This window comes from Dendropsophus ebraccatus, chromosome 14, assembly GCF_027789765.1.
Source record: "Dendropsophus ebraccatus isolate aDenEbr1 chromosome 14, aDenEbr1.pat, whole genome shotgun sequence".
Taxonomy (NCBI): Eukaryota; Metazoa; Chordata; class Amphibia; order Anura; family Hylidae; genus Dendropsophus; species Dendropsophus ebraccatus.
The window spans coordinates 38,294,878-38,316,504 of NC_091467.1; the positions used below are offsets into that span (position 1 = coordinate 38,294,878).

The window sequence follows — 21,627 nt, forward strand, 5'->3', positions numbered from 1 at the left end:
TGTCAATTATTTTCTGCGGTCATTTAAGTGGCCATAGTGTATACAGGGTGTATACACTATGGCCGTTGTTCTATACACTTCAATGCAAGTGAGTACTGTTAGGCTAGGTTCACATCACGATTTTGCTATCAGTTTAATGTATCAGTTATATGAAAAACAATGGGCGCAAAAAAGGAAAGTTAAAACGGATGCTGTTTTATCCCATACCTTTTGATCAGTTTTCCATTAACTTACACGATTAAAAAAAAAAAAAGATCAAAACAGATTCGTTTTTATCACATTTTGCAATGTACACAAAAACGTGGTTGACCAAAACAGACACTGTGAGACGGATTGCAAAATCGTGATGTGAACCTAGCTTTAGTTAATGGCCGTTTTTGCAAGCTGCAACAACAGCCGTTGTTTTACTGATGAATACAGTGTGTGAACATGACCCAAAGAAAATTCCATCTCAACCAATATAGTTAAAGCGCAACCTTTTAAAAAGAGCCCTAAACTGCGTTGATAGCATGTACGCTCGCTGAGATATCCCCAGTTGTTTGGCTCAGAGGAATAAATGAATTTTTCTTCTGGCTGACTGGAAGTGGGCGTGGCCTCCTCCCTCATCTCCCTGGCTGTGTCCCTCTATCCACTGATCAGCACCTCAGCAGATGTATCACACATAGCAGGATCAGATACAGCCCCAGCATACAGTATCAAAATGTAAGATTAGATACAGAGCCCCAGCAGATGATATCACACACAGTGGGATTAGATACAGTCATCTGTTCTCATAACACTGTAGGATAATGTCAGCCAGACAGGGGGAGGACCTGTTGCAGACATCTGATAGTGAATGTTCTATGTACTATGAAAGGACTACAGCTGTGTTGTGCTGGGACTTGTAGTTCTCCCCTCAGTGACTCACCCACTCTCCCTCATGCAGTACATTGGAGTGATGGTGGCACTGGAAACACGTCTCTCCATCCAGCTCTTTCCCTGCGCTGCTCCTCACACACAACACCCTCAGCTCCGCTTAGTCACCTCTGTGAGGGGAGGGGGGAGAACCTGCTGCTAGGAGGTGAGGTGAGGGTAGGAGGTTTTGTTTATGTGTGTATCAGGGCTGTTATCTGATCCTCCTGTCAGAGTCCGTACACTCAGGACGGATCTGCAGGGAGGGGGCGTGTCCAGCAGGAATGCAGAAATAAGTAAGAGCCAGACAGAGCTGTAAGGGCATAGTTAGCCTTATGTATTTAAAAAACTGTTCATTTTAGGTTATTTATGTGTATTGCAAAAAGTCTTATCATGACCTAAGCTAACTAAAACTGAATGGTCAAAATATTTTATAGTTGCGCTTTAAACTTGTAGGGCTTAAAGATTTTTGAAATGCATTAATTCAACAAACTTGTCTCCTCCTGATATGCCCGCTCTTTCTCTTGCATTGACACTCGTTGTTTAGGTTACCGACTACCACTCTGCTCTAAAAGCAGTGGTCTGGCTGGGGACCTAAAGGGCGGGCATAGATGCGGCAAGGTAAGGAGAAGGTGTGGCCTCCTCCAATGCCACATTTTTAATGGTTTATAGAACAGGTATAGATTTGTGCCCGCTGTTGCGACGAAAGTCCCGCCACATTAATTTAAAGGATTTGCTGCAGGAATCCTCTTGCACTCTGCTTGTCCCAGGGTCCCGCACGCTCCAGCTTCAGAGCGGCCTGTCAGCTTAAAGGGGTATTCCAGGGAAAATCAATAATTTAGCAAAGGAAAGGGTTAATCAAGGTTAATACTTTCCTAATATACTTACCTGTTGTTTTTTGGCCCCCCAAGGAGATCTCCGGTCCGGTCACGTGTTCTTGCAGCTTGTGGCTTGGATCCTCTTCTCCTTCCGGTTCGGTGACGTCACCCGGCCGGCATCGCTCTCCGTCTCATTAGCAGCAGAGCACTGAACCCTGACTGGCTTGGTAGCGTGTAGCCAATCAGGGCTCAGTACTCTGCATCCCCACACGCTTCAGAGTGGGGGTCCCCTGAGGCTGCAGTAAATTATCAGGGGTCGTCGGGCTCAGTGCCGGTCACCAGTTACATGGGCCGGCACTGCAGTACAGCAGGTGAATGCGGGGTCTAGCATCCATCATCACTCCGCAGACCCCCCCCCCCACCTTGTCAGCGATGCCGACCGAGTCCCGGGAGGGGATGCGGCGGGCGGCATTACTTCATTCATAGCTACCAGACACCCGGCTGCCCGCCGCATCCCTTCCCCCAGGGACTCAGGGTCAGCATCGGTGGGGAAGTGATGTGTATCGGCTGCTGATCCCCCCCCGGCCCCCCTCCCTGTGTCCCTGTCAGATCACTCACCCCCACCCCCGGAGCGTGCTGCTGGCCCCGATCTCTGCACTGGTCTGAAGCACCTGTACTCAGCTGACAGGCTCTGTGTGTGTGAGGCAGGAGAGATTTCTTGCCCCGTACACAGTGCCTGTCAGCTGAGTACAGGTGCTTCAGACCAGTGCAGAGATCGGGGCCAGCAGCACGCTCCGGGGGTGGGGGTGAGTGATCTGACAGGGACACAGGGAGGGGGGCCGGGGGGGGGGGGGGGGGGGGATCAGCAGCCGATACACATCACTTCCCCACCGATGCTGACCCTGAGTCCCTGGGGGGGAAGGGATGCGGCGGGCAGCGGGGTGTCTGGTAGCTATGAGTGAAGTAATGCCGCCCGCCGCATCCCCTCCCGGGACTCGGTCGGCATCGCTGACAAGGTGTGGGGGGGGGGGGGGGTCTGCGGAGTGATGATGGATGCTAGACCCCGCATTCACCTGCTGTACTGCAGTGCCGGCCCATGTAACTGGTGACCGGCACTGAGCCCGACGACCCCTGATAATTTACTGCAGCCTCAGGGGACCCCCACTCTGAAGCGTGTGGGGATGCAGAGTACTGAGCCCTGATTGGCTACACGCTACCAAGCCAGTCAGGGTTCAGTGCTCTGCTGCTAATGAGACGGAGAGCGACGCCGGCCGGGTGACGTCACCGAACCGGAAGGAGAAGAGGATCCGAGCCACAAGCTGCAAGAACACGTGACCGGACCAGAGATCTCCTTGGGGGGCCAAAAAACAACAGGTAAGTATATTAGGAAAGTGTTAACCTTGGTTAACCCTTTCCTTTGCTAAATTATTGTTTTTCCCTGGAAAACCCCTTTAAGACAGGCCTCTCTGGAGCTGCAGCGCGCAGGACCCGGTGAGAAACAGAGAGCAAGAGGAGCCCTGCAGCATGGATAGGTAATGTATAGAGTTTAAGCAAGGGCTGCAAGGACATTGGTAATGATGTCCATGCAGTACTTGTTAAACGATTATCGGGTTGTGTAATAGGCCCAGTAAACAAGCGCTGATCTAGCAGATCGGCGATCGTTTACAGTTATCGGGCCCCCATCGGCCTGTGTAACAGGACCCTAACTCCACAGTACAACCTTAATTTTGGGTTAATGTCTGGAAAACATGGAAACAGCCAATGACTATATCCATGTTTTCCACATAGCCTTAGGGCTTTATCCAAGTTCAGCAGCCACCGCTAATCAAATGCCGAAAGTTCGGGTTCGGATGGACTCTAGCATGCTCGAGGTTCGCTCTTCTCTAGTATTTATTGATTGCTGATTGCACTACAACATTACTTGTCAGACCTTTTTTCTTTGGGTTCCTCTCAGCTGTGTCCATAACTTGCATAATATGCGAATAGTTTTAGTGGTGCACTGTTGACAACCATATCTGGAGATTATAATAGTGTTCAGTGGGTGGTACTGTTTTGATACAGTATAGTTCATCAGTTTCACCCATCTGAATGATGTTTGAAAAAACCTAAGCACCAACTGAAGAAATAACCATAATGTATGTTAAAAATTTAAGTAACAGAAATTTCTACAACAAATCTGCTGTTGGTGGAAATATCAGAACTTGAGTTTAGCAGAAGTCACAGAGCTAAAATTTTAACTGGGAAAATAAATGAGGCAACAGATCCTTAACCCTTTAAGGACATGGCCCATTTTCGTTTTTACGTTTTCGGTTTTTCCTCCTTGTGTTTAAAAGGTCATAGCACTTGCATTTTTCCACCTAGAAACCCACATGACCCCTTATTTTTTGCTTCACTAATTGTACTTTGCAATTACAGGCAGAATTTTTGCATAAAGTACACTGCGAAACCAGAAAAAAATTCAAAGTGTGGTGAAATTGAAAAAAAAAACGCATTTCTTTTATTTGGGGGAAATGTGTTTTTACGCCATTCGCCCTGTGGTAAAACTGACTTGTTATGCATGTTCCTCAAGTCGTTACGATTAAAACGATATATAACATGTATAACTTATATTGTATCTGATGGCCTGTAAAAAATTCAAACCGTTGTTAACCAATATACGTGCCTTAAAATCGCTCCATTCCCAGGCTTATAGCACTTTTATCCTTTGGTCTATGGGGCTGTGCGAGGTGTCACTTTTTGCGCCATGATATGTTCTTTCTATCGGTACCTTGATTGCGCATATACGACTTTTTGATCGCTTTATATTACATTTTTTCTGGATTTGATGCGACCAAAAATGCGCAATTTTGCACTTTGGGATTTTTTTGCGCTGACGCCGTTTACCGTACGAGATCAGGAATGTGATTAATTAATAGTTCGGGCGATTACGCACGCGGCGATAGCAAACATGTTTATTTATTTATTTATTTGTTTACTTTTATTTAAAACCTGGGAAAAGGGGGGTGATTCAGACTTTTATTAGGGGAGGGGGCTTTTTACTATTAACAACACTTTTTTTTTTTTTTTTTACACATATACTAGATGCCCCCCTGGGGGACTTCTAGTATATATACTTTGATCTCTCATTGAGATCTCTGCAGCATAGATATGCTGCAGAGATCCATGAGATCGGCACTCGTTTGCTTTCGGCTGCTGCAGCCGAAAACGAACGAGTGCCGAGCCGAGGACGGCGCCATCTTGGACGCGTCCCCGGCCGGCATCAGTAACGGAGATCGCTCCTCCGGGACAAGGTCCCGGAGGAGCGATCTCCCCCACTAGACACCAGGGAAACGTTGCCTCCGGTAATCGGAGGCAGCTGTCAACTTTGACAGCTGCCTCCGATTAGCTAATTAGCGGGCACGGCGATCAGACCGTGCCCGCTAATAGCGGCGGTCCCGGGCTACACGCGGCACCCGGGATCGCGGCACTTCAAAGCGGGGCCACCGCGCGGCCCCGCTTTGAAGTGCAAGTGAGGACATAGGACGTACCGGTACGTCCTATGTCCTTAAGAGGTTAAAGAGTCACTGTCGTGAATTTTTTTTTTGCAGAAATCAATAGTCCAGGCGATTTTAAGAAACTTTGTAATTGGGGTTATTAGCCGAAAAAAAGAATTTTTATCATAAAAAAGCAGTTTGAAGCTCTCCCCCTGTCTTCATTGTTCTCCTATGGAGAGAGAGAAAATAGACACCAAAACAGTACAACAAAGGGTTAATTAAAAGCTCCATTACCCTCTGTCCTCTCTCTTCTCTCCTCTGATGTCACCACTGACCTCTCTGACCTCTGAATAGCACTCTGAATAGCTCCTCCGCGGACTAATCCTTTGTTCTGTGTTTTCTGCTGCAACATTTCTCCTCCGTCTCTTTTCCCCCCTCCCCTCTTCATATAACAGACAGGATGCGTCTGATTGAGATTTCCTGATTCTGAGCAGTGGATGACAGAAAGGGGGGGGGGCTGGGAAAAGGCTTTTTAAATGCAGATAATGGCATATTTGCCTAATAAACCCAATTAGAAAATTTCTTAAAATCGCCTGGACTATTGATTTCTGCAAAAAAAAATCACGACAGTGACTCTCTCATACACGATCATTCGGCCAACAGTTATCTTTCTAGTTTCTGCCAAATGTCCTGGTCTCTCTATGGAGAGGGAAGGGGTAAACCGCAGTTAGACTGCTCTGACCGTTTATCTCTCTGTGGACCAAGGGGTTGGGAAGTGACATTCCATCATGTCCTACCCCCATCTCCACCGATATCATTTGTCGGTAAGGTCTTAGGGTATATGCACACTGAGCAATTCTTGCGGAATTTCGAGCAGATTCCGCATCAAAATGTGCATGAAATACAGTTGAAATTCCTCCAGTAAAAAATGTGCAGTCTTGCAGTTTTCTTTTTGCTTTCCACACATTAATGCACACTGCGGAATGCCCTGTCCGGAAAACTTTCCTCTTTGATTCCTCACCTATTCTTTAGTGTGCACATACCCTTGGCTTGGCTTGAAGCATGAGTGCTTTTTAAAGTTTTAGGATCCAAACAAGCTGTTATTTTGTCACAAAATGCAACTATTTGTTACATAAATTATAAGGAATTTTAGTGCACCAATCCTTTTAAAATTCTGTACAATATTTTTAAAATCTAATTTACAGTGACACCTATCACAATGTGCTATCTAGAGGCTTTGTTTTGTTGTGTCATTTTAACCATCTACAAAGCACCTTACAATGCACTAATACATCTAAAAAGCAAAGTGCAAACAAGTGCACACAACCGATGCACCTACCTCCTGGAGCATGGGGGCAAAAAAAGGGCAGCAGACACGTAGAAAACATACAAGTAAAAAAGAAAAGGAAATATAAAATTACAATTTGTATGTGAAAACACAATATAACAGTAAAGTGTAATATGAGTGTGAAACTCATATTAGTTTAATAATCTACTATATATCCTGTAGGTAGAAGTAACCCTTATACTCTCAGTCCTACCTCAGGAATCCAAACTAGAAAATATATCTGAAATTAGATAGCAATTAAAAAGAACATTCACAAGACTAGTAAAAGTAGACCAACCATATCCTGTAGCCCTTCAATTTATGCAGTCCATTTACCATCTGTTAAACAGTTATAATAATTCCACATTACAGAGAAAAAGCAATAGTCTAGTAACACAAATGTGTGTGGCAGACAGTAAAATATTACAAACTACAACTAGGTCCACCAATGCAAGGTGGTCCTCCACTGTGGTTTATGGGGGTAAAGGGTAGGCATGAGCCAGGTCCTAATCAGGGAACAATATCTACGGCGTCCCTGAGGCCTACTAGGACATGTGGAAAGGAACTTGCAAGGTTAAATAGAATTGTTTTCTTAAAGTGAACCTGTCAGTTGCAATTCATGTTCAAAACTGACTCCTGACAAAGCTGCCATGAACAGTGTAACGTGTGGGTCTTTCTTCCCCTCTGATCTCCCAGAGCAACACACAACAGGTCGTATTAAACTAATGATTGTGGCATAATTTATTTATGCTGTTGGAGTGCTGCTCTGTTATTTTCTCCGAGGGCGCAATATTGTTAATATACATGGCATATTTTGCCAAAACATGTATATAGTCACTTGGGTAAACACATTACATATGAAAAAAACGATGAGTAATTTTAAATGTTTTTAACTATTAGGCTATGTTAGGATATGAAAATATATGTTACCTCTCAGTCTATGGGATCCCGGCCGTAGCGGCGCCGCAAACAACTGACATGTCAGTTTTCTGCGGCCACTATTTAGTGAATAGCGGCCGCAGAAAACCATGTCAGTGCACACTATGAAGCGAGCGGATCCGGCCACTTGCTCCATAGCGTGCAGTGGAGAGTTCTGATGCGGGCGTGCACGGATGCACCCATATCAGAACCCTGTGGCCGAAAAGATCATCTTTCCGGGATGATCTTTTCAGAGCCCGGCCATTCTGTGATCCGGTCAGTCTCATACAAGATCTGAACATGGGCGTAGCTTGTTTTTTTAACTAAACAATATTATAATTATTGGGTGTCTTATATTGTGGTTGTCTGCTATTTCCTTTTTATTTAATGTACAAAACTGATGCAAGATTGCTGTTATATATGAAAGATACCATATGTCTTTTTGATCTATCAGTCTGTGCTTCCAGAACTTAGAAAATGCTTTTATGTTCCTATGCAAAGTGTCAAAGAGGCCTTCCCAAGACCCTGAAATGCTGCAGGTCACACCTCCTTGATGCTGGTCTATGTTTAGGGCTCTGCTTCCTACTTGATTGTCAATGAAGCAGGAATGGGAATGGCAGCAAAGAGGGATTCCAGCTTGCAGCAGTTCAGAGGCTAGAAGCTTCACTTTGTCAGTACGCCCGCGCCGATTCGGACACTTCAGCACATTGCTCAGCATTTCAAGCAGAGCTGAATGGTAGAAATCCAGCCTGGGGCATAAAGACAAGGGGGCAGGAGGAACAAGGAAAGGCATCGCAGGCCCAGAGCACAGATACTATAGACCACAAATCTTAGACACCCGGCAGCAGAAAAAAAGATTGTTTTTTTTTACCCCAACCATAGCACCAGGTGCGTTTTGAAAGAAACGACTGGGAAGGATTTATTTTCATCAAACAAACTGTACCAGTGGTTCACTTCAACTCCTAGGTCCAGACTGTATTTTTGTTGTCAGGTTAGGGCACTTAAAAAAATACTTGAGGAATGAGCACTCGCGCTCAATCAACTCTACTCACAACTAATTCCAAACAAAATCCTATTTGTCTGATGAACTGGGAAAAACAGAATTCCTCCATAAAGATTGAACGCAAACAAAACTCAAACTTACCCAATTTCAATAGCCAGCCCTCACGATCGGGGTTGAAAAACGTATGAGTTAGGTCATTTCCATCATCTTCTGGAATTTTAAATGGCTCATTCTTTATGCTGTCATACAAATTCTGGAAAGACAGAAATATAGTTCATTCTGGAAATATTGCATTATGCAGAAACTATTATCCATATTATAGCATACATACAACCTAATTAAATTCTGCTAAAAATTGAAAGTTATGAAAACGTGTATTTTTTCATTCTGTACATTATCTCAAACATTTGTACAAACCTTTAATAAGTCTTCAGGTAGATCGCCTCCATCGTTTATGCCACGGTTCATAGAAATAAATCGATCAGCACTTGGTTTATCCTTGACATTGGGATTGTGCAGACTGGTATTTAACATTATGATGGCAAAAGACAACACATAGCATGTGTCTGAGGAAAAGGAAATCAGATGTCAGTAGTTGGAATTAGAAGTTGGCTTAAAAATGAAGCAAAAAAAGAAAGTACACTAATTAGAGATGAGTAATTTACAGTACTAGAGAAGCGTAGTGTTTTGCCTTTGAATTCTTTGCTGCTCCTCTCCGGGTGCCTAGAAAGGCTGGATCTAGTCCTGGGAACTGGGAGAAGTTTTCCTGGACTGGATTCAGCTTTTTCTGGCACCCGGAGAGGAGCGACATGGAGTTCAAAGACAGCAGAATGACAAGATGACACCCGAGCCTAGCGAAGCACTACGCTTCCCTAGTACTGTAAATTCATTCATCCCTGGGACAAATACTATGTAAACTCCGCTCTGCTTCGGGTGCCTAGAAAAGCTCGATACAGTCCTGGGCATTCAAAAGGAGCAGCCTAAATACCGATGGCTGAGTGTAACGAAGCACTTAGCTTTGTTACTACTGTAAAGTCGCTGATCTCTGTTTTATAGGTATTGTGTAATAAAAGCAGCAAAAATTCACAATGAAAGGCAGGTAGCTATAGATAGCAAAAGAAACCCCAAACCCCCCAAAATTTTTCAAATATATTAATACAAAAAAGGACAGAGCATGTAGGACCCCTAAATAATGGTGACGGGGAGTTAATAACTGGGGATCAGGAGAAAGCTGAGTTACTTAATGGGTTCTTCAGTTTTGTATTTTACAAAAGAGGATGGAGCTGTGGTGGGTGGGGCCAGTGCTGCTAACACATGTAATGTACTGAACTGGTTTACTATAGATATGGTCCAAGATAAATTAAACAAACTCAATGTAACCAAAGCTCCAGGGCCTGATGGATTACACCCCAGAGCTCTTAGGGAACTCAATTCTGTAATTTCTCTACCCTTGTATGAAATATTCCGTGATTCTTTGCTTACTGGTATTGTGCCGAGGGACTGGCGTAAGGCAAATGTAGTGCCGATTTTCAAAAAGGGCTCTCGAACTTCTCCAGGTAACTATAGACCTGTAAGCTTAACGTCCATTGTGGGGAAACTATTTGAGGGGCTTATAAGGGACTACATCCAGGAATATGTAGTGGCTAATAGTATTATAAGTGATAACCAGCATGGTTTTACCAAGGACAGAAGCTGTCAAACCAACCTCATATGTTTCTACGAAGAGGTAAGTAGAAGCCTGGATGGCGGCGCGGCTGTGGATATAGTGTACCTGGATTTTGCTAAAGCGTTTGACACAGTTCCTCATGGACGTCTGATGGGTAAGTTAAAGTCTATCGGTTTGGAAAGTTTAATGTGTAACTGGATTGAAAACTGGCTTAATAATCGTACCCAGAGAGTGGTGGTCAATGATTCCTACTCCGAATGGTCCCCGGTAATAAGTGGTGTACCCCAAGGGTCAGCACTGGGCCCTCTTCTGTTTAACTTGTTTATTAATGATATTGAGAATGGAATTAACAGCAATGTTTCTATCTTTGCAGATGACACCAAGCTTTGTAGTACAGTACAGTCTATGGAAGATGAGCAGAGGTTACAGGATGACTTAGACACTCTGAGTGTTTGGGCGTCCACTTGGCAAATGAGGTTCAATGTGGATAAATGTAAAGTTATGCACCTGGGTATTAATATGTAGTATGCATCATATGTCCTGGGGGGAGTTACTCTGGGAGAGTCGCTGATTGAGAAGGATCTGGGTGTACTTGTAGATAATAGACTACAGAACAGCACACAATGTCAGTCAGCGGCTTCTAAGGCCAGCAGGATATTGTCATGCATTAAAACAGGCATGGACTCACGGGACAGGGATATAATATTACCGCTTTATAAAGCTTTGGTGCGGCCTCATCTGGAGTATGCTGTCCAGTTTTGGAACCAGATTCATAAAAAGGATATTCTAGAGCTGGAGAGGGTACAAAGACGGGCAACTAAACTAATAAGGGGAATGGAGCATCTTAGTTATGAGGAGAGATTAAAATAATTAAATTTGTTTAGTCTAAAGAAGAGACGTTTCAGGGGAGATATGATTAATTTATTCAAATATATAAATGGCCCCTACAAGAAATATGGGGAAGAGATGTTCTATGTAAACCCCCCTCAAAGAACAAGAGGGCACTGCGTCCGCCCGGAGATAAAAAGGTTCAATCGCCGGAGGCGACAAGCCTTCTTTACCATGAGAACTGTGAATCTGTGGAACAGTCCACCACAGGATCTGGTCACAGCAACAACAGTAGAGGGCTTCAAAACCGGCCTAGACAAGTTCTTAGACCAAAATAATATAAATGCATATGTATAGAACTTATCATCCCTCCCCCTTCCCTGTATCCATCCCCTCCTTGGTTGAACTTGATGGACATGTGTCTTTTTTCAACCGTATTAACTATGTAACTATGTTTGAAATTGGCAAATGTCACAGAAAAAGTGCAATGTAAAATACAGCTTTTAATAGCGGTTAAAATACTCTACAGATATTGCTTTCAATCAACATGGTAGCTAGATGTATCTAGCTACTTATCAGGACCCCAGATCCCTTGTCTCACGTGTGAATACTCTGCGTCCTTGAGTGGAAACGGGTTTTCCCCCATATTTACTGCATACATAGGTGGTTGTGTCTGTACACAACTCCTGCAGGTGAGTCTTCATTTATTGGATTGGATACACATTTAAATTACAACTAGCATCACCCTTTGAGGCGCTCTGTTGGTTTTCTTTGTTTTCCTCTTGCCATAGGGTTATTTGGTAATTTAGGGGATTCTACAGCGACTATACAATCTCATTTATCTTGATTAGTTAATGTGAGCATTTCTGTATTTTGGAAGGTGTAGGTTTCTGAGTGGGGCAGCTGTTTTAAAGTGTCACTGTCGTGAATTTTTTTTTGCAGAAATCAATAGTCCAGGCGATTTTAAGAAACTTTGTAATTGGGTTTATTATCCGAAAAATGCATTTTTATCATGAAAAAGCAGTTTGAAGCTCTCCCCCCTGTCTTCATTGTTCTCCTATGGAGAGAGCTAAAGAAAAGACCAAAACAGGACAACAAAGAGTTAATCTACAAATCCCTCACCCGTTATCTGTTCTGACCATCACCAGTGACCTGTCTGAGCTCAGATTACAGCTGTCACCCAGCTCCGTGCCTGTAATCCACTGTTATCTGCTTTCTGCTGCCGGCTAACTCCCTCCTTCCTCCTCCCCCCTCCCCTCTCCCTAGAGCAGACTGGGTACGTCTCCTGCAACAAGTCACAATTTTCAGATTTTTCAGAGTGGATGAAAAAGAGGAAGGAGGGGGGACCTGGGAAAAGGCTTTTTACATGCAGATAGTGGCAGATTTGGCTAATAAACCCAATTACAAAGTTTCTTAAAATCGCCTGGACTATTGATTTCTGCAAAAAAAAAAAATACGACAGTGACTCTTTAAGGACGACAATGCCGCCTAGGCCTACTAAGATACAGTACATTTCCCAGAGACAGTATGCTCAGGCCCTGCCTCTTACCCCCTATTCCCATATCTGCTAATACAGTATTAGTTTAATTGGTGTCTAGGTCAGTGCACTAGAATCAAATGTACCATTGTGTGTGTAGTGGGAACAGTTTTTGCTGTATTTTAAATTACCTCTATTAAAAGCTATATATTTATAATAAATACATTATGTGATAAAACTGAGGACAAGAAATTAAAATGTTAAATGCAAAATTGTTGAAAAGAAGCCAGCAAATAAACTATAAACCTGTAGACTGAAAGACTCCTGGGTTGCACTGACAGTAACGCTGGGCAAATGCCTCCATCATGCGATCAATCTTCTGGGCTTCTCCTGGCAAGCGGAAACTCCATAGGAACTGACTGAATAAGACAAATAGAATAAGGCTAAAATAGCTTACAGTTGAAAGCGACACTTATCTTTTAGGTCGCAGGCAGCTATGGGGGTCACAATGGTTGCTACTGCGAGCAGGTCCATACACCAAGGAGGCTCGCTGGCCTCCCTTACACTGACACTCTAATGATATCCAGAATCGAATGTGAAAATGTGACAAGAGCTTAAGGAGAACTGTGGTAAGCAAGCCCACAGGCTGCTCTTCTTCCGTGTAATTGTATCAGCTCATCGCTGATACAACTGAATAGCCGAGTGGCAGGAGAGGGGAGCCTTATGCTCCTTGTCCTGCCACTGGCTGGCACTTCCTGTCAGTTGCAGCAAAGTGATTAGCTTTGCCTACATTACAGAGCATCAGTGTCGGACTGGGCCACCGGAGGACCCTCAGGTGGGCCCCTCCCCCACTCCCACTGACCGTCCAGCAGCTGGGCCCCCCAGACAGCCATGCGGTGATGCTGCCTTTCCTCAGTGGGCCCCAGCGACAGACGTGCTGCAGCAGGATAAATACATGGTTTTGGCGGGACTGCCCGATTCTGAGGAGACAGCCCCAGCAAAACCATGTCCCGGGATCTCTGCCCAGTCACTGGAAGCCCAGCCCTCTTCCGGCATTAGCGATCTCACTCATGCAGACTGGGGAGAGGAGTCGCTGGGGCACTAGAGGAACCATACAGGTGAGGTAAGTATAGCTTTTTTTGTTTTAAATACAGATGGAGGGGCAGGAGAATGATGAAGGCGGTAGTAGTATGGTGATGAGGGGCAAAAGGATGAGAGAGGTACTCCTATGATGATGGAAGGGCAGGAGGATGAGAGGGAAGGAGGATGATGGAGGGGTAGTAATATGATGGAGGCGCAGGAAGATTAGGGGGTAGTAGTATGATGGAGGGGTAGTAATATGATGGAGGGGGAGGAGGATGAAGGGGGTAGTAGTATGATGATAAAGGGCATAGTATTATGATGATGGAGGGGCAGAAGGATGAATGGGTAGTAGTAAGATGATGAAGGGATAGTAGTATGATCTTGGAGGTGAAGGAAGATGATGAAAGAGGTAGTAGTATGATGATGGAGGAGCAGGAGGATGAAGGGGTAGTAGTATGAGGATGGATGATTTGGTCAGTAACAGTGTGATGATATGTTAAGAGGTACAGTATGGTAATAATATATATATATATTAGTGCTGTTTTGGGGTCACTTCCACACACTGAGCCCCCACATAACTCTGTATTCTGATCTCCCACAAAGCATTCAGTGTACAATGTAGTTAAGACCCTCCAACTACAACAGCGGCAAGCACTACAATTCCCAGCATGTACTGATAGTCTGCATCCCTTGTCTGCATCCCTCAGGATAGGCTGGGAGTTTTAGTACATACAAGCTGCCACTGTAGAAAGATATAGTGCTTGACCTTCAGGGCTGGTGGTCCAGAGGCATCTGCACAACAATCAGTTATTAAAGATTTGTTCTCTCTGAAACTACAACTCCCAACATACCCATCATTTAAGCTTCATAAGTGTAAGGTATTCTGAGAGTTATAGTTAGACTGAAAGCATGTCATTCACAAGGGAGTTGTCGCAGATTCAAATGAATCCAGATTAGAGCCGGGTCAGTATGACGCTTTTTACCTAATAGTCTTTGGTCGGCCCCAAGGATCATTTCCTCTGGTGGGCCCCAGGTACCCCAGTCCGACACTGCACAGAATCCAGACCCGACAGAAGAGGTCAGAGCACTGAAGCACAGCAGGAGGCAGGAGAGGTTAGCACTACCATGGGGGTTGGGGTGGGGGCAGATTAATATGGGCTGTGTTCCTCAACCTGTAGTTTTCCAGGGCAGGTTGCAAAACTACAACCCCATCATGTACTACTGAGAGTACATGATGGGAGTTGCAGTTTTGCAACCGCTGGAGAGCCACAGATTGTTAACCAATAATTAGTGGATAGTGACACAGTACATTAAAATGGGAAAGTGCTACAGTACATTACAGGAGGCAATGCTATAGATAATTAGAGGGGAAAGTGGCACAGTGCGTTAAAGGCCTGGAAACCAGTACATTAGAGAAGACAGTCGCACAGTGCCACGTTTGTTTACTTCCCTGCAGAGATAACATGCCCAATAACTGGATTCAGGGGTTATGTGCCATCTACTACTGAGGACAGTGATTGACCTTGCAGTAGACTGGCCTATATAATTACTGCAAGGAAGTAAACAAAGGTGGCGAGGAAAAGTGGACTAGGGGAAGATAAAGCAGGTGAAGATACCCTTTTTTTTCTGACAACATCGGGACATCTTTCCCCAAGATAAACACATGTAGAGGGACAAAACTTATTCTACACCCCAGAGGAAGAGTTACTCTCTGCATTAAGATGCTCAGCCTCAAAGATGGGGAAGAGAGAATATTGGTGACTGAAGGGGAGCCAGGGTAAGCATTTTGCCTTTTTTTGTAATTTGGGGGAAACCTTCGCCCTGTAAAAGTACGATGATAATATGTTGTCGTTGTCTGACACGATAAATGCTGCAAGTAATAATCCTAACACTTACAGCATAAAACCCAAACTGTATTCTTTTTTAAATCTCTATATGCCCTTTTAAAGCAACCCATAATTTTATGCGATACAAGTTAGTTTGCTAGCAACTCATACAGGGCTGCAATCAGAAATTCCTGGAACCCATAAAGCCAAATCCCCCTTCCAGGGGCGTAACTAGAAATGGATGGGCCCCATAGCAAACTTTTGATTGGGGCCCCCCCGCCTTCCCGACTGACCACTAAGCCGTCAAGTGTAGTCATAACTGCAATCACTAGTCAGGAGTGCTTTCAGTTTAAGGGACATTTGCAGAACCCAGGGGGCCCGTTTGGTCACCTGGTGCTGCAAATGATTCCAGCTCAGGGGGCCTAGTGTATTGCAGGAGCAGGTCATGGGGCCCCCTGGTATGGCGGGCCCCATAGCAGCCGCTATGGCTGCTACAGTGGTAGTTACACCCCTGCCCCCTTCCACACCCCAATACCAGTTGTTCCGAGCAAGATCTACCCTCATAACTGTTGCCTTTACTTTACTACTCAATATATATTATATATATGATTATTTTTTTTTAAGCCAAGTTGTTGTTTGTTTGTTTAACACCAGGTTTTTCTCAAATACGTTTTGGTCAAATGTATGACATTTACTAACATACTTTTTGCCAACTTTATTTTTTATAAAATAAAAATGAAACACCTTGCAAAAATGTATAGCTGAAGAGGCTAAAACAACAAAAAATACTAAATAAGCTAAATATTCTGAATGGTTAAGAATCCCAGGAATGCCAGGATAAGGTAAGATGTGCATCAAGGTTTCTTTAGATGCAGTCTATGGTCTATGTCATTCTATCTGGCAATTTCAGTGCCAGTGCATGCTGAGCCATAATGTGCTCTTGAATCCTGAACCAATTTTTCTTGGCTATCTAATGGCTATGCGAAGGAGATAGCAGGACATTTATAAAAGGGGAATTTATTAAACTAAACTGATAATTTAAAGGGGTTTCTGGGACTTTTATATTGATGTCCTGTCCTTAGGGTGGGCCACCAATATCATATTGGTTGGAGTATGCCTGAAGTCCTGGGCACACTAAGTGAACAATGCACCTTCATTACTTAAAAGGCACAGCTACTTACTTTAGGTGGCAACCGTACCTGGTATTAAAGTTCATTCTATTGTGTAAATGGGATGAGCTGCAACACACATACAACCACTACCCAATGTAAGGAGTTGTGCGAGAAAATTTGAAGGTGCAGCGTTAACTTGGGATGCTGCAGACCTTTCCATCAGCAAACTGTCATATTGTGCAAAAACTGAGCATGAGCACAATTTGGGCACAATTGTGCTTCTCTGCATTGGAGCAGAGGATAATTAACCTCCTCACGTAGAGTTTAAAAAAAGTCCATATTTATTTTCAAATGTCGCTGTGGATAAGGACGGAATCAACAGACAGTCAACAAGATCTGTGCCACTGTGGATTTATTGTATACTTTTACATCAATGGGAAAACATTTGCAATAAAGCCACTGTGATACCAAAACAGACATGCTGTGGATTTGAAATCCACACCAGAGGTTACTGCTTATGTAGATGTGATGCTGTTTTTTTTTTCCCCCTTCAACACAGTGTGAGGGTATGCTCACATGTACCAGATCCGCAGCAGATTTAATCTAAATAACTGAACACCGAACATCAAATCTGCACCATCAAATCTGCTGCGGATCTTCTGCAGATCCTGTACGCAGGTGCGTAACTACCACTATAGCAGCTGCTATGGGGCCTGCCACATCAGGGGGCCCCATGGCCTGCTCCTGCAATACACTGGGCCCCCTGAGCCATCATCATTTGCAGCACCGGGTGGCCCTGCTGGTCTCCTGGGTTTTGCAAATGTCCCTTTAACTGCAAGCACTCCTGACCAGAGCTAGCAGTTATGTAGTTATGACTTCACTTGACCGTTTAGTGGTCAGTCGGGGGGGGGGGGGGGGGGGGGGGGGGGGGGGGGGGGGGGGCCCAATCAAAAGTTTGCTATGGGGCCCAGCCGTTTCTAGTTACGCCCCTGCCTGTACGTGTGAATGCATCCTAAAAGAGATTTCTTAAACCTCATCCACTGTGCTTTTTATGTATATACCCACACTTAAACATTTACATAAAACTTCTACAAAACACTAACCTCACTGGTTAGAGCATATTTATACCCTTTCACTGGGACAGTTGTAAAGAGGGGTCAGGAGCAGGAAGAAAAATTCAGCCCAGGGCATGTAGAGGAGGGGGCATGGGACACACTGAACACAGCACTGCAAAAACAAAACCCTGCACTTTGGCTTTTGCAGTCTGCCATGCCATCAGTCCTCCCCCTCCTCTCTGACCCAACAGTCAAAGAAAGCTCCCTACAGAAAGACAACTGAAGGTGCAAAGCAAGCAAGTACCTGTAACAGTCTTTTTACACACATATCTGACAGATTTTTGAAACAAAAGCCAGGAACAGACTATAATCAGAGAACAGCTATAATAAAGAAAAGACTGAGATTTCTCCTCTTTTTAAATCGATGCCTGACTTTGGCATAACAAAATCCTGTCAAATAGATCTGTCAGATATCTGTGTGTGTGTAAAGGGACCCTAAGTGAGTGTCAAGTCAGGCAGCCAGGCCCCTTTAGCTAAAATTTCTGCCTACCCTGGCAGCAGTTCCAGCCATACTCACTTGAAGACGGCCCTGAACTCATATACCAAACCCTTTTTTTAAGGCCTCAGCTGATGCTACGGCAGATCTACTACAGCCTGCAATATAGCAGGCAACAATAGTGGATTGCAGAAATGACAATTCACTGTAGTACAAAAAGCAAATAAAAATTTTATAAAAGTCACATATACTATAAAATGATAGTGACAAAAACTACAGATCATGGTGTAAAAAATGAGCACTGACTTAGCTCTGTAGAAAAAAGGACAGGGATCAAAATATTGTGATGCATAGTAAATCCCCAAAATCTGCATAATTGATTTTTTTTTTTCACTTTTGAATTTCATATTAGACTTTAATAATAATTACCAGTCACTCACCGAAGAGCCTGCACCAAATTAAGGTCTGTGAACTCATGAAGCTCCACAAATGCATGAAGTATACGGATGTTGAAGTCATCTCTGCAAATAAAATTTGGAATATGAGCATAATTCTCTACCGGGACTGCAATTGTAATCCAAATCCACTCTTAAACCGAAGCAAATATTCTGAATGAATAACATGTAGAACAGATGAAACAAACAATGAGAAACAACGGGATATGTGATATTATAAGTAACTGTACAGTACAGCAAACAGCATGTGGAGTATAATGTATAGTATAACAACATATAACACATAACATGATAACATAGCAGCAGTTTGTAGATACAGGATGGAGCTGCAGATCCCCATAATGCAGTAGTGTAGTACATCAAGCTAGAATAGAGAAGCAAGGCTGCTGTCAGAGGTCTGTGTGGTCACATGACAGCAATGAGAAAGCGGTGTGTGTTCAGCATGGACCAATCAGGAAGTGAGAATCACAGAGCTGTGCAGGAGGACAGTGACAGAAACTTCTCTATACAGCAGTGTGAATAAGTAAGTGCAGGTACATGATAGCGGCCGTGTGTATAGCTGCGTGTAAGTGCAGGCACATTATAGCAGGAATGGAGAGGATGGGAAACACAAGGGCTGACAGAGACTGCAGGGAGCATGAAGTAGGAAGGAAGTGGATCTGCCATGACTTGGAAGTTGAGGGAGACTTCCTGGGTCAGGGTACAGAACTGTAGACTGCGCTATGCAGACCATGTCCCTTCCCCACCCCCGCTCCGACCCAGCACAGGGAGCTCTTAAATCAAGTTACAATTTTGAAAAACTGTGAGCTCATCTTCCAAAATGCTCTCAATCCAAGTTACTCTCAAACCAAGGTACCACTGTGTGCATTTATATATTATATACATACATATATATATATATATATATATATATATATATATATATATATATATATATATATACTATATATACACACACACACACACACACACACACACACACACACACATACTACCGTTCAAAAGTTTGGGGTCACATTGAAATGTCCTTATTTTTGAAGGAAAAGCACTGTATTTTCAATGAAGATAACTTTAAACTAGTCCTAACTTTAAACAAATACACTCTATACATTGCTAATATGCAATATCTACATAGATGTATAGAGGCCCATTTCCAGCAACTATCACTCCAGTGTTCTAATGGTACAATGTGTTTGCTCATTGGCTCAGAAGGCTAATTGATGATTAAAAAACCCTCGTGCAATCATGTTTACACATCTGAAAACAGTCTAGCTTGTTACAGAAGCTACAAAACTGACCTTCCTTTGAGCAGATTGAGTTTCTGAAGCATCACATTTGTGGGGTCAATTAAACGCTCAAAATAGCCAGAAAAAGAGAGAACTTTCATCTGAAACTCGACAGTCTATTCTTGTTCTTAGAAATGAAGGCAATTCCATGCGAAAAATTGCTAAGAAATTAAAGATTTCCTACAACGGTGTGTACTACTCCCTTCAGAGGACAGCACAAACAGGCTCTAACCAGAGTAGAAAAAGAAGTGGGAGGCCACGTTGCACAACTAAGCAAGATGATAAGCACATTAGAGTCTCTAGTTTGAGAAACAGACGCCTCACAGGTCCCCAACTGGCATCTTGAGGAGGTGGCTGAAATAAAAGACGTCCACTCACCTCCCCGGTTCCAGCGGCGGCTCACTCACCGCGGCGCTCCGGTCCCCGGCCGCTTCCGGGTGTCTGACGCCGCCCAGGACGCTACGTCTCAGGGCCGCTCAGTGAAGGAGGCGGGATCCGAGCGGACTTCACACGGATCACGCCTCCTTCACTGAGTGGCTGAGCAGCCCTGGACGTCTTTTATTTCAGCCACCTCCTCCCCGGTCTCCCCAAAAAAGTGCCCCCACACTGGACAACCCCTTTAAACAGTACCCGCAAAACACCAGTGTCAACATTTACAGTGAAGAGGCGGCTGCGGGATTTTGGGCTTCAGGGCAGAGTGGCAAAGAAAAAGCCATATCTGAGACTGGCCAATAAAAGAAAAAGATTAAGATGGGCAAAAGAACACAGACATTGGACAGAGGAAGACTGGAAAAAAGTGTTGTGGACGGATGAATCCAAGTTTAAGGTGTTTGGATCACAGAGAAGAACGTTTGTGAGAAATTGTGCAAGAACTATTTACAGCAGAAGCAGGCAGCTGGTATTCTATCGGTAATGGAGTGGCCAGCGCAGTCACCAGATCTGAACCCCATTGAGCTGTTGTGGGAGCAGCTTGACCGTATGGTATGCCAGAAGTGCCCATCCAACCAATCCAACTTGTGGGAGCTGCTTCTAGAAGCGTGGGGTGCAATTTCTCCAGCTTACCTCAACAGATTAACAGCTAGAATGCCAAAGGTGTGCAATGCTGTAATTGCTGCAAAAGGTGGATTCTTTGACAAAAGCAAAGTTTGATGTAAAAACAATGTTATTTCAAATACAAATTATTTCTAACCTTGTCAATGTCTTGACTATTTGCTATTCATTTCACAATGTATGGTGGTGAATAAGTGTGACTTTTATGGAAAACACAGTATTGTTTGGGTGACCCCAAACTTTTAAACGGTAGTGTAATATATATATATCCAACTGTAACACAATCAAATACTTTGGATCTACTTTATCATTTACATGTGACATGTAACAATTGTGGCTATAAAGTCCTTTTAAGTTGTGTGATCAAATTAACTAGAACATTTTAAATGAGGATTATTACATATACTGTGCTCTGCTTATTAGTCTTCTGCTAAAAAAAACAGTCTAGAATGTTCAAGAAGCTTAAGTGTATATGAACTTGCCTTTCACCCAAATAGTCTCCAATAGCAGTTTTGTTTAATCCTTCACCTTTGTACAAAAACTGAGCAATGTTCTCACATGTATTTGTCAGGAGCTCATTTTCAATCAAGAACTGGATGCCCTAAAAAAAAAAAAAAAAATAAGTATACATGGACTTAAAGCAACACAAATACTCTTTGATGCTGTGTGCTCACATTCACATGAGTATGCAACAGTAGACCCTGGTGTTTGCTGGGAAGCGGGGCTTAGCGATAAATTAAATTTGAGGGGGGGGGGGGGGAGGCTCAGGATTCGGACTTTTTTGAAAATTAAAAAAATTAGAGTCGAAAAAAATTCCCTGCTCTATCTTGCAGGGGGAGCAACCTATCTTCACCCTGTAGAGG

At 43.8% G+C, this 21,627-nt stretch overlaps 1 protein-coding gene across 2 annotated transcripts in view; it reads right to left on the reverse strand.

Moving 5' to 3' along the window:
• CYTH1 (cytohesin 1) overlaps positions 1–21,627 on the reverse strand; it is an 88,722-nt gene that overhangs the window by 33,436 nt on the left and 33,659 nt on the right. The window contains exons 5-9 of one of the 2 annotated variants that reach the window (XM_069951995.1): positions 21,247–21,365; positions 18,414–18,494; positions 12,708–12,820; positions 8,848–8,996; positions 8,572–8,683 (exon numbers count right to left, since the gene is read on the reverse strand). In XM_069951995.1, the coding sequence (XP_069808096.1) occupies positions 8,572–8,683; positions 8,848–8,996; positions 12,708–12,820; positions 18,414–18,494; positions 21,247–21,365 (574 nt within the window). Of the gene's footprint in view, positions 1–8,570; positions 8,684–8,847; positions 8,997–12,707; positions 12,821–18,413; positions 18,495–21,246; positions 21,366–21,627 lie in introns of both variants that reach the window. The other variant, XM_069951996.1, reaches the window with a different exon arrangement.